The sequence below is a fragment of the Leuresthes tenuis genome, unplaced genomic scaffold, assembly GCF_036924035.1.
Source record: "Leuresthes tenuis unplaced genomic scaffold, fLeuTen1.0.hap1 SCAF_8, whole genome shotgun sequence".
Lineage (NCBI taxonomy): Eukaryota > Metazoa > Chordata > Actinopteri > Atheriniformes > Atherinopsidae > Leuresthes > Leuresthes tenuis.
In genome coordinates, this window is record NW_027325362.1 from 33128553 (window position 1) to 33142712 (window position 14160).

The window sequence follows — 14160 nt, forward strand, 5'->3', positions numbered from 1 at the left end:
TTACATGAGGTGCAGTATTTGTTTTTATCTGTAAAAAAAAATGACCGTTTCAAGTTTTTTCGGCATGTTTTGCAGAAGCAGAATGCTCAGCTATTAAACAAAATGTTTTGTGACATAGCTGTGTTTTGTTTACTTTTCTACAAAATAAAAAAGCTGAAAAAGCACCCTCCAAGTTTGGTGATTCCATCATTCATGCTAGGGGATGTTTTTCGATTACTATGTTGTGGAGTTTTTTGTTTAAATTGATTTAAGTGAACTCACTTCGGTTTTTAATTCCAATCATTTCACAACAATTCACAGTGTTGTATTGCCGAGTAAAAATGCATGTCTTCAACTTAGTCTGACCAACCATCCAAATAATTCAGGTATATAGACACAAGCTCACATTGTGGATTCTGAAGAGGCACAGCGCCACCACATGGGCACACCATTTGGCTCCTGCACCACAGGTACAGCTGCAGGAAGTGATGCGGCAGCGATCAAACATGACTGCCACATTGTAGGCTCCTTTTGACTGACCAGACTGACTGGAAACTACTGTAGCACTGAGATGGAAGCCTGGAAGAAGAGACGGTTACATACATGGGGAGGATCACAGGAAAGAGTCGTATAAAAATATTTGTGTATCTAACACAATCAAAAGTGCGTTTTAGTGCAAAGTGCTGATTGTAAAGGGATTTTCAATGTGCTATTGACCGAAATGGCTGAAATAATGGAGGTGACTGGAGGGTTACGTACGCTCCACAAAGTTACAGCTTAATGTAACTATCAAGCCTGGGATAAAAAGGTAAAAAGTGCCTCCACCTACCAATCTGAAGAGGGTCTTTGACAGCTCTTATTCTATAGAGCTGTTCTCCACGCTGGAACTCATCTGGACTCCCATTGGCCAGGCAGGAATATAACCTGCAGCAGCAGTGTGAAACAAACTCAGATTTTAGGCCAACACGCAGATTAGTTAAAGATGAGGAAGAATACGAGAACAAAATAAAGAGAGCCAAGTTAGTAAGTGAAAAACAAAACTCCCTGTAGCTGCAGCTTTGTGAAAATGTTGGGGACCTACAGAACAATACTGTTGTATATTGGAATCATACTGACAATGATCAGCTTAAAATTAACAGACATAAAAAAGTAAAGTAAAGCAAATAAGCAGTTAGTGATAGGTGTTAAGCCTCAGTCTGGGCTCAGAAACACTGGAAGAAAATAATATAACTGAAACAGTTTTTGTTGGTGGAGTTAAAGTTATGTGTGGAAAACCTTTTCATAAATCTATAGAAACCGGAGAGTTAGGGCGCTTTCACACCATAGTCAAAGGGACTTGACAAAATATTTCACACCTTCATCTGGTTTGGTTTACTCTCACACTGCACTTTTGAAAGAAGACCAAATCGCCAGAACAACATCACGCAGTTACAACTGCTGCTCGTTTGGGGCGGTATTGCCTGAAACGAGCACTGACCAGAAAGGAAAAAAGCATGAAGAAGAAGAAGCTATTTGTTTACAACATTTCATCTTTCTTCATTTTTACCCTCTAGTAAGTCCAACAGAGTCAGACTGATGTCACTAAATGAGACAGAAAAGCATCATCTGTGACACAAACACAGTCGGCTGCCACCAGATTAATGGAAATTCAGTGAAGTGTAAAAGGAGCTTTAGAGTCATGGAGTCAGCAACGGTAAACGGTAATTGAAAGCTGGGCTGTAAAAAAGGTCAGTAGTCAGTCACCCCTAACCCAATCGAAAAGGTCAAACAAATTCCTAGTAGTTCTGTGAACAACTCTCATAAAGTATGTTTTCTTTCTTTAGACTATCATGAAAGACTACATTTGCTCATCTTTGGTTCTGTTGTCAAACTGAATTGTTGCATCCATCTCATACACTACAAAAAGTGTATCAGAGGTGACATATGATGGAAAAAATTCCTTCTTCCTGTTCCTGGGAGCATATATCAGGGCGTCTGAAGTCACCAGCAGCTGTAAAACTCCCCAAAAAGACAACCCTGGTGTTTATTTAGTTCCCCTGTTTGTAAGTTCCTCATTTAGCGAGCCGTTCTGATTTTCATCTCTAAAATACAGTTGACTCCGCCTCCTCTACTAAGCCCTGCCCACTCACATCCACCCTGCTGGACGGATGAAGCCAGCTTCTGGTGGAAATGTTCTGCTGTCAGCCTCACATGCATCTTCCATCCAGCAGCAGCCTCAGAGGATATAAGAGCCCAGTGGATAAACTATATCTGAGGCTAATGTTCCAGCAGAGTTAGCTAAAGACTGTGAATGTGCAGCAGCCACTTTTCATCCCACTGTTTTAACAACTTGGTCCAGTTCAACGCTGGACTGAAGGAACTGAGCCACAAAGAGGATCAGTTCCAACTCTCAGAGCCTGAACTTCAGAGCAGGGAAATGGAAGTATCTGAGAAATAACTCCTCATGGTTTATTTACTGATTTATTTCTTCCTTTAGCAGCAGCTAACGCTAACGCTAACAGCTTAGCTAATGAAGATGACGTACACCAACTTCTAAGGAGTTACTGCTGTTCCTTTCTGAAAGATGAACATTATTGTTCCAATATTACTTTGTTAACTGAAGCTTTCTAGTTGAACGGTTCCGTTCTGTAACTCAGACAACCTGCAGCTGTGTGGATAAGGTGTGTTTCCAACACAACACCGGTCCTCTCCTCACTCTCGCTGCTACACTGAACGCCGTGTACCGCTGTCGCTGTGTTAAAGTTACATTATCGGCATGTTTCTGACTGTTTAATGAGGTTAATATATCCAAAATGTTTAAATGCAGTAATGAACGGTACTCATAACTTGAAGTCTTTACAGGAGCCCTAAAACGATGACCTGAGGGCAAAAACTCAAACTTGTTTAGAAGTGGAAGGACAATTCATTAGCCTTCCACAGGACCCGACTGTTATAAATGGACATAGTACCGGCCTGCTGACTTCCTGAGATTTTTTCCAGCAGTTTTAACAAGACGATTCTTGTTAGACAAGTTCAGGTTTCCAAACCGTACAATAACACAAAATATTAAAACAGATTCCATAAAACTTCTGTAAAAGAGAGTCATCATCTCGTAGGAAACATGGAAGGTTATCATTTTCCTTAAAAAGAACAATCTTTGCTGAACCTTCTTGGAGGTCACATACACATGGATTTATGGATGTATTTCTACAGTTTATTATCAAGGACCACACCAAGATATTTATAGCTCTCCTCCATCTCAACATCTGCACCTTTGATAACAGTTGGTGGTGAAAAAGAGGTAGACTTTCTAAAATCAAGAACCGTGTCTTTGGTTTTCGAAACATTTAGTTCGAGAGAAGACTTATCACACCAAGCTACAAAGTAATCTACAGCAGGTCAATGGTCCTGCTCATCCCCCTGGAGAAGACTAACAATAACCGTGTCATCAGCAAACTTTAAGATGTGTCTGTTACTGAAGCTGCTATGACACTCGTTAGTGTACAAAATAAAGAGGAAGGGCGACAAGCAGCAACCTTGAGGAGAGTCAGTGGAAGAGGAGAGAACATTGAAAAAAAAACCCTGTTAACTCACACACACTGTGACCTGTTAGTTAAAAAGTTAGTTATCCAACTAATCAGGTTAGGATCAAGTTTAAAATGATGGAGGAGCCTATCAGCAAGCAGAAATGTTTGGAGAGTATTGAATGCTGAGGAGAAGTCTATGAATAAGAGTCTTGCATGTGTCTTCTGCTCCTCAAGATGCATAAACAAAAAGTGCAGCAAAGTAACAACTGCATCTTCTACACCAGTACTGCCCAACCAGTCGATCGCGGTCTACTGGTCGACTGCGGACTGATCCCAAGTCGACCGCGAGGGGTGTAGGAAAAATTTTTTAAAAATAATTCTCACGCAAAAAAGAAATTATAATATAAATTTCTCTGGCGGACTGCTCTCGCCATGGAAACGGCAGGAAACAAGCACGTCTCCCATTAGTCTGAGCAGAGCATCAGAGATTTGAAAGCACAGCTTGCAGCACGGCAGTCAGTCTGCACCAAACCGAAGACCCTGGGCAAGGCCGCAACTATTGCTTCCTATTGCGTCAGTCACTTCCTTGCAAAACACAAGAAGCCATTCAAAGAATGTGAAATTGTGAAGGAAGCCTTTCTCGAGGCAGCAGATAGCCCTTTTGTCAACTTTAAAAATAAAACAGAGATCGTGAAGGCCATAAAAGAAGTGCAACTCTCCCGCAATACTACCACAAGGCAATGTGAGGGAATGGCTGTGGAGGAGCAACTGAGGATCCTTCCTCAGGATCCTTGACGTGTGGGAGTGCTTTTCCCTCCAATTTGACGAGTCGACTGATATGGTGGATGTGGCACAATTGTGTTTTCATCAGGATGGTTTTTGAAGACACGACCACCAAGGAAGAACTACTCACCATTCTGCCATTAAAAGGACATACCAGAGATGAGGATATTTTCAATGCCTTCATGGGATTTGTTAGTGAGACAAAACTGCCGCTCTTCAAGCTGATCTCCATCACAACTGATGGGGCGCCTGCTATGTTGGGCCGCACCAGTGAGTTCATTGCACTGTGCAAAGAAAGTGAATCTTTCCCGGATATCCTATAATTCACCATCAAGCGTTGTATGGAAAGATTCTAAATATGAAAGAAGTGATGGATATTGCGATGAAGATTGTGTGTTCAGTTCGGGCCAGGAGTCTGCAAATAAGGCTTTTCCGTGCTCACTTGGAGGAGAATGATGCCGAGCACACAGACCTGCTGCTTCACACGGATGTTATGTGGTTAGGCAGAGGCAAATTTTTGGCCAGATTTACCGAGCTGTTTATGTTGATGACATTGCCGCCAAAGTCAAATGAGTTTTCAACCCCGAAAGCTCTGCTCTTGAGGATGAGATTCTGACATTGCAAAATGACATTGAGATCAAAGCCAGCTCAACATCCGCTCAACCTGGAGAGCATTTAGTGTTCTGGAAGCTACTTGTGGAGGAGAAGTATCCCAATCTCAGAAGATTTGCCTTGAACCTGACAGCTCTTTTTGGATCAACTTATTTGTGCGAGTCTGCTTTCTCACACATGAAAATCATCAAGTCCAAGTACAGATCAGAATGACTGATGACCACCTTACAGCCTGACTACGCCTTGCAACCAGCTCCTACACTCCTTACTACGAGAAGCTAGCCTCCATCTCCCAGTGCCAGGTCTCCCACTAGGGTAGGAAGTGATGTCCTGAGATCTACCTGTTTTGTATCTGGTTTATTATTCTGTTTGGTTCATATTACTTTTCATGTTTCATGTTTGATCTCAGCACGAATCAACATGGATGAAAGCCCATCACCTCCAACTAAATCTCCCAAAAACTGAACTGCTTGTCTTCCCAGCCAAACCAACCATACAACACAGCATCTGCATCCAAACTGAATCCCTACCTCTTGCTCCATCAAAGGTTGCTAGAAACTTGGGTGTCCTGATTGATGACCAACTAACCTTCAAAGATCACGTTACCTCGGTTGCTCGTTCATGCCGCTTCGCATTGCTAAACATAAGAAAGATCAGACCATACCTAACACAACATGCCACCCAGCTCCTGGTTTAGGCCATGGTCATCTCCCGCCTTGACTACTGCAATGCTCTCCTAAATGGTCTCCCAGCCTGTGCTGTGAAACCTCTGCAGATGGTCCAGAACGCGGTGGCGCGTCTGGCCTTCAATCAGTGCGCTACCAGAACAGAGGCGTCCCTGTCCATCTTCAAGAAACTCTTGAAGACCCAGCTCTTCAGAGAGCATCTCCTACCCTAGTACTTACCCTGTACTTCCCTACCCCCTCTACTGCAATTCTATTTCTGTACTTCCCTCTATGCCTGCACTCTATCATATCTATCACCTCTCACAGAGCCTGACTAGTGGTTTTCCTTCTATGTAGCTTATCGGTAGCTTTGACGTTAGTTATGTTATATTCTCATTTGTAAGTCGCTTTGGATAAAAGCGTCTGCCAAATGCATGAACATAACATAACTCAAACCGTGTGCAAATCTGTCCTCAAGCTCAAGTACAGCCTCACACTGAGACTCCTTCTGCACTCTCATGAAACTTTTGCTATTGGATTTTTGACAATGAGAATTTACTTGGTCAGCGTCATATCTGACATTCTATTGGTTGAAGGAATTTTGACAGGCACCTCTCACAACAATCCAAGAGCACATTGAAAAAAATCTAAAAGAAAAGTTTTGTGAGAGCGCAGAAGGAGTCTGGGTGCAAGGAAGAGAGTTCAAGCCTGAGTGCAGGAGATTTGCACGTAAAACAGAAAATTTGAGTGTGAGGGCAGAGTTTTGTGAGACAGCAGTAAGATATTTTCAGGTGAAAACAAGGAATCCTGCAAACAACCAAAAATGTTATAAGACATCATTTTAACAACAAAGATAAGCCAGAAAACATTGAAAAGCATGTTATGGGACCATTAACAGGACACTTGTCTTGGTAAAGCTCTTGTGATCTCATTGCAACATAATCGAGGATGATCACATTACGTTGTGGGAGTCTTAACCTCTTATGACCCCATTGTGGTGTCATTCAACAGCTGTACCGTTCAGAGAGGAATAAGCAAGGAAATCTACAAATTGTATGTGTCATCTGAAATGAGACAGAAAGCAAAACAAAGTTAACTTTTTCTCACCTGATGTCCTCCTCATTCTCTGGGAAGCTCCAGAAGGCAATGCGGAGCTGGAGCTGTTCTGGAACAGGAGGATAGACCTTCTCCACTACCTCAAATGGGATGTGGAAAGCTACCTGTTTTGCTGACAACTCTACCAGTGGAATCACCTGACCATCTGAGGAAAACCACAGAAAAGAGGAAGATCAGCTGCGTCAGATGGGGGAGCAAATACATACTCTGTTACCATCTCTATTGCCAGCTCAGTGGCGTAACGGCAATGGATCTACATCAACCTCCTTTACCCCGCTGTACTTTTATACTTGACACGATATGCAACAAAGGCACATCAGCTTAAAAAGCTTGAAAAGACATGTGAAATAGGCAAAAGGTAGTAAAGTAGCATAATTATTTCAAAGAGTTGTGATTATCAGAAACAGGACCTGTAGGATAAAGTGTAATGCCATTCTGTTGTGCAATGCTTCTGTTCTGGGAGGTAGAGGTAGCTGGACCAGCAAGTTGTGGCCCTCAGACACTGAGGATAAACACAAAACTGCATGCAATGGAAAATAATTTAATATAGTCAGCTTTTTTTTTAGCAAGGGAACCCGCATTTAAAAAAATATTTTAAGAAGAATAGTATTAGATATTTTATTACCCCTAAAAATAAATCACTTCAGAACAGCAAACCTGAATCTGGTACCTGCTGGAGACAATGCAGCAACACTATGGCTGATCACTATCACATATTCTGGAACTGTCCAGCTATTAAATCTTACTAGAATGAGATATTAGCAAAAATTTTAAATGTCATGGGTTTTTGATTGGGATTGATTTTTGTTTTTCCACAATTTATCTAGGAAATATACCGGTTGAAATGAGTATGAAAGATAAATACCTTCTTAAAATGATGGCAAGTAAAAAAGCAATAACTAAAAGATGGCTGGACAAGGACCCACCGTCTGTTGGAGAATGGTCAGCCATAGTAAAAGATGTTTGTGAAAAAAAAGATTACATTCTCTCTAAGACTCGGTAAAGAAAAAATTCGAAGATATTGGTCAAAATGGTTGGCGACTATGCACAAGAATTGTGAATAATGGGGAGAAAAGGACCAAGTTCTCTTTGTCTTTTTTTTTTTTCAACAAACAATGAGAAGAGGAGGGAAGAAGACAGGCAAATTTCAAAGAGAATGATTTGATATGATCTAGACCAATCTTCCCTCTTAGTGCTCAGCTGGATTTACCACTTTTTTGTGCTAAATGGACACTTATGTAGACATATACAACAATATGTAAAAGTGTGTATGTATGTACATATATGTATGTGTGCATGTGGATACATCTGTGTACGTATATGTGCATATATAAATGAGCGAGATGCACTGCATGCATTTTCACATGAAACATTTCATTTTAATAAGTTCCTTGTTTTAATAAGTCCTGGGTGATCCTGCATTTTTTTCTTCCTTATTCTCTGTATTTTAAGACATCATATTTTGGTGTAAAGATTGCAGTAAATAACTCCTCTGTGAGCAATCATTTCACAGGTAAATACAGCTGACAGCGAAGCTGAATCTTTTCAGAAGAAGTTCCAGTTTTACGTGTCGTCTTATAGAACCAGTTTTTTTTTTTATTTTTTTTTTTTTTATAAACGGACTTTAAAACATATTACATTTGAGCACAGCACATGAGACAAGCTCTCAGATGGTAAGGACTGAAACTAGCTTTCAAAAGCCAAAATACAACTATTTAATGCTACAAGGTGCAACATGGAATAACCAGCTAGTGTCTGCCACACTTGTAGTAATCTCTTCATCAAGAAGTCACATGACATCAGGATGTTTGACAGTTATTGTTAGTTTATAGTAATAGTAAAGTAAGTTAAAAATTAATAGACATTTGTTATTAAAAAAGGTGTGACAACATTCACATCATATCAGGGGACTTGATGTGGGCACTTAACTTCAAACATTACCTGAAGCCAAAGTGTAAACTCTAAACCCAGCATCCTCCTTGGTAGAGCTGAACAATTTTCCAAAAATCTAACTTTTATTTCTGATTGTGGGAACCATTAACTGTCTGATCAGAAAGTTTAACAGCAGCCCAATATCTAAAAAACAGGCAGTAGGTGTTATCCAGAACATATCTAGGTTTCAAGCATACACCATGAGTCAATATTGTTACAAGATGACAAAGAAGCATCTGGTTCAGAGAATCTGCTCATATACTGGCAAAAAGTAAACTAACAATATACAGTTGAACATTATTTCTCTCTACAACCAAAGGAAACATAATACTGACAATACTAAACCTGCTACCAGTGAAGCATGAGCGTGTGATGAAAGGGAGAATGCACACAGTGAGAGGAGGCCTTATGAGAGAAGCATCAGATTATGGTCCATTCCAAGACATTACTTGTTCTGCCATTTACCAAACATGGAGGTAAGTACTCTGTTCATATAATGCCATGCTGGATGAAAAGGTCAAATGCTCAAGGTAACAAGCCATAAAAAAACTCGTTAAGACAAGAAAATCAACAGTACTTGTGTATGTAGGAGGGTACCAGTAAGCTAGGTATGACCAAAAGAAAACACATGAAGACAAACTGTAATCAAAAAAGTTACATGCAACTTTTATTTGAGAGAACAACTTCGAATTACACACGTTTTCATTTTTATTAGTGCATATTTGATCTGCATATGGGTGCGTGAACAATCACCTTATCTTGAACACAAACAAAATAAAAGAGATGACTGGAGGTGGAGGAATACAGATCCCTGGGAGTTCACCTGGCCAACAGACTAAAATGGAAATGCAACACTGAGGCTATCTACAAGAAGGGACACAACAGACTGTACTTCTTAAGGAATCTTAGGTTCTTTGTCCACACCAAGATGTACAATCTGTACGATCAAAGAAACTGAACAAACTGATAAAGAAGGCTGGCTCTGTGCTGGGGACTGCTCTGGAGCCCCTGGAGCTGACTGTAAAAAGAAGAAGGCTGCACAAGCTGATGAACATAAAGAACAACACTGCCCACCCCCTACAAAGTAAAGTGGATCAACAACTGTGTTCTGTCAGAGGCTTCCTCAGCTCTGCCACGGCAAACAACGAGACAGGAGGTCATTCCTGATGAAGCAATAACTCCATCCATCCCTCATCCATCCGTTTTGCGTATCCACTTAATCCAATCTATGGCAATAACTACTTTATAATAACCAATGACAAATAAGAGTTTCAGTTCATTATAATCCCAAAATATTTTCCCAATTCTGAATTAATAAAAAAGTATTATCCAGTTCAACTGAATTCAATTTGGTGATTACTAAAGATTAACCATGAATCAGGAGCCAATTTTAACATTTAGGATGTAACCATTTGCAAAGCAAAATGTGCCATAAACCTGACATTTCAAATCTTGTTAAACAATGCTTTCCTGCAGATCCTGCACAGAGTGAAAGCAAGACTTCTGGGTCAATGTCAGAGAAAAAGTGCGAAGCGGTGCACACCATTAATATACCGGCAGTGTGTTGAGTGGTGGAGTCCGCCCACCATTTCAACAGCGTAGCAGCCTGCCCACCTGCTGGGTGCTCGGAGAAATGAGAGTGGCATTCATACCCACCATCTTTGCTTGTGAGCTAAACACAAATAAAACACATCCACCAGACACAAGATGGAGAACAAGTATATGTGATATACGAGTGTATGTGTGTGTGAACATGGCTTGTTGAGTGAAAGGGGTCATGAGAAGTGCAGACCATTTGTTGCTTATACGCTGCAGACATGAAACACAGCAGTCAACTTCCACCTTTGGACAAAGTCACCAACACTGTGTAATTTACATTCTCATAGCAGGTTTGTACCACTGCCATTTCAGCTGAGATATTGGCACAGTGTAAGCACACCAGAGCGGGAGAAAAAAACAACAACTCATTTTCAGTTTCTGGTAGTAGTTTGTAAAACTATCCAGTAAAATGTGTTGGTGTTCCTTCTAAACTCTATCAGTGTGTCTCTGCACAACACCAATCCACTGAATGTAGAGTACAGCACTGTACTCTAGCTTTTAGCTAAACTTATATACGGTATGTAGTAGTACCAATAAGTACATGCACATACAAGCCTGTAACAACTGCTGGATGAGATTAATAATTCAGCCCTTCAATCTACAAAGCACAGATCTGCTTCTCAAGCTGCTTGTAGTTCTAACATCTGCAGTATGGCGCTTTACCTTTACTCTTAACAAAATTAATCTCTTTCTTATTTATCTCATTATTCCTCTCCAGTTTAAATAGAAACACCAATTTCTGTAGATCCCGGCATCCAATGAAAATAAATTAGGCAGACTGGTTCCAGATGATAGGAAGGCAACAGGAACTCAAATAAGCACTTGTTCCAACCCAGGAATGCAGGATATCATCTCTGAACGCACAACACGTGCAACCTTGAAGAAGATGGGCTACGGCAGCAGAAGACCACACCGGGTGCCACTCCTGTCAGCTGACAACAGGAAACTGAGACTACAATTTGCACTGGCTCACCAATACTGGACAATAGACGAGTGGAAAAACGTTGCCTGGTCTGACGAGTGTGGTAGGGGCAGAATTTGGTGTAAACAACATGAAAGTATGTTGTATCAACGCTTCAGGCTGGTGGTGTAAAGGTATTTTTTTTGGGGGGGGGGGGGGGGGCACACTTTGGGCCCCTTAGTACCAATTGAGCATTGTTTAAATGCTGCAGCTTACCTGAGTATTGTTGCTGACCAGGGCCATCCCTTTATGACCACAGTGCACCATCTTCTGACAGGATAATACACCATGTCACAAAGCTCATTACATCTCAAACTGGTTTCTTGAACATGGCAATGAGTTCACTGTACTCCAGTGGCCTCCACCAGATTTCAATCCAATAGAGCACCTTTGGGATGTGGTGGAACAGGAGATTTGCATCACAGATGTGCAGCAACTGCGTGATGCCATCATGTCAATATGGAGCAAAAGAATTGAGGCAGTTCTGAAGCCAAATGGGGGTCCAACCCGTTACTATAGAGTGGCTGGTGAATGTGTCTTTCTGTGATGAAGTTCATCTGACCTGGATGCTTTTACAACAGATAGCTGAGCTTAACTACACTGCTCAATCGCAGTAAACTGATATCCTGTAGATGTACGATTGTCAAGCACCAACAAAGCAGTTGCAAAACCCTGTTTAATCCCTTAAAGATGTTTAGATGAAGGTTGCGTTGCTTCATCGACGTGCAAATGACAGAGACGCAAGCTGAGACTGTGGGGTCATCTGGTGGGAATGCTGGGAACAGTTGGGTATAATGTGCACAGCAGTGATACAAGAAGCCATGGAAGTGGAAGACTGGGCCAAGCCCAATATCTGTCAAGCATCCAAGTTGATTCTACTGGCAAGAACTTAAACACAAAACCAGGATGGTGTGATTGGCAGGTATGTTGCTCATATTTTTCTTAATCTGGGGGATTTGTCAAAAAGTGTCAGTGCATATAGCGAATTACAACATCATAACCATAATTATTGAAGAATGAAATCACTATAGAGCTCATTTGCTGGACAACAGGAATTAAAGGTGTAGTCATGGCCATGTGGCCATGATGGAAGACTGAATACATTACTGAGCAGAAGGTTACATACAGTCATCACCAGCTGGTTGTACTGTGCTGTCAAAAGTCACCTTTTCTTTTAACAACCTCTTCCTCTGGCATTATTTTTTAACACCTTACAGAGTCACTTGGTAAAAACCAAGCAATGTGTTTTGCTATCACTTCTGGTATGACATATTCATTTGATTGGGAAAACTAATGCTTAAGAAATACAAGTGATTTCTGACATGTATTGATCCCCAGCCAAGCTGAAAATCGACCAGTTCTGGTCATGAAACGACCAATCGGTGCATCCCTTCCCTATACCTTCCACCACAACATAATGAGGTACCTGTGGCAACGTGTATACAGTGTGAAGATGACTTACAGGGGCAGTGTCGAGACAATGTAACTGGATGCACAATGTCCTTGACTTAGGGCCTTACATGCAACTTATGATACAGCAGCTGCGACCTTCAATGTGAACCAAATACTAACCTCTTGTTCTGATGCCTTGTTTACAGTTTACATTCAGGAAATGCAGAAGTTGTGCGTGGATGTGTCTCTGGGGGACTCCAAAGTACACAAACCAGTACATGTTTTTCCTTTAAAATATCTGCATCTGGGTCCTACCTCCACCATGCCACGCACAACCCCACTTCATTTTATTTTGAAAAACAACCGGATTTTCTTGCGTTTCATCTGCGCCGAAACAAAAGCTTAAATCAGATGGAGAAAAAATGAAAAGAATCCAGAGCAGCATATCGTCATATTTTACAGGACCACAACAAAAAATTCAGAGAAAAAATATAACAGAAGATGCAACAAGCTCTGACATTGCTGATCGGATGGCGGACAGTAGCATCTCCCTGGCTGAGGAGAGCTCCCAGGCCGAGGGGTCACTTCCTAATCCCTCGCCCCAAACTATGGTTGGGGGCTGCATTGAGCCGGGTCGCTTTGCTAAATGGTGAGAGGGTCGACAGTGGCTTACTGTCACCCCAGAATGGTCAGTCCAGTGCACAGCCTGCTCTGAAAAGAAAGATCTGGGTCCCTATACTCAAGAAAGGCTCCACATGGACCCTGCATTCATTCATGGTGTAAAAGCAAAGACAGCAAAAAAACTACAAATAGTCTATAGTAATGCAGCTATAGTCTGACCTATAAAAAAAACAAACTTGACAGCACATTGAGGTATTTCATGTTTTCTGATGAACTGATATTGTGAAAGAATTAAAATGTTATTTTTATTTGGCAAATTTAAAAACAAGATTTTGAGAAAATATTTCTGCAAATGCGGTGGTTAAGTTCACGTTCAAAATAGGCCTACGTTATGTGGCCTAAATGGAATCTACACAAGAATCAACAGTTTTCATGTGTTCGCACTGTTGTGTGGTCATTTTTCTGAATAAAATGTTTCTCAAAAGTATCCCCCCCTCTGTTTTTTTCACACGTCCAAACAGCAAGCATATTTCTGTCTGTGATGTTTAGCTCAAAGCATATCATGGATTACGATGCGTTACAAGGAAACCACTACGAATACAAGCTGAACAGCCCTAATGACGACCCACCCACAGTGTAACAGCCAATCCCCGTAACATGGCCGTACAATTGAACCAGTCAGTGAACCAAAGTCTACTCATATGTGCAACTTAAAACTCTGCACCAAACTGTCTCTAGTTTCCAGCAGTATACATAACAGGTTTAAAGACGATCCTAAAAAACACACACAGACACGTTGCTGTATGTTTTGTGAACAGTAAAATGGCTAAATTCTCTATTTTTGCAGTTTCTCTGAGCATTGCACAGTCAGACCTTGGGGTGAACTTACTGGGAAGATTGACAGCTGTCCTGAATGTTTTCCACTTGTGAATAATCTTTCTCTCTGTAGAATGATGGACTCCAGATAGTTTGGAAATGGCCTTATAACCCTTCC

General features: G+C 41.1%; 1 protein-coding gene across 1 annotated transcript in view; it reads right to left on the reverse strand.

Annotated features, from left to right (window-relative positions):
* Positions 1–14160, reverse strand: part of zswim8 (zinc finger, SWIM-type containing 8) — a 53350-nt gene that overhangs the window by 37456 nt on the left and 1734 nt on the right. Inside the window, exons 2-4 of the mRNA XM_072391522.1 lie at positions 6653–6806; positions 809–903; positions 386–558 (exon numbers count right to left, since the gene is read on the reverse strand). Of these exons, the coding sequence (XP_072247623.1) occupies positions 386–558; positions 809–903; positions 6653–6806 (422 nt within the window). The remainder of the gene's footprint in view (positions 1–385; positions 559–808; positions 904–6652; positions 6807–14160) is intronic.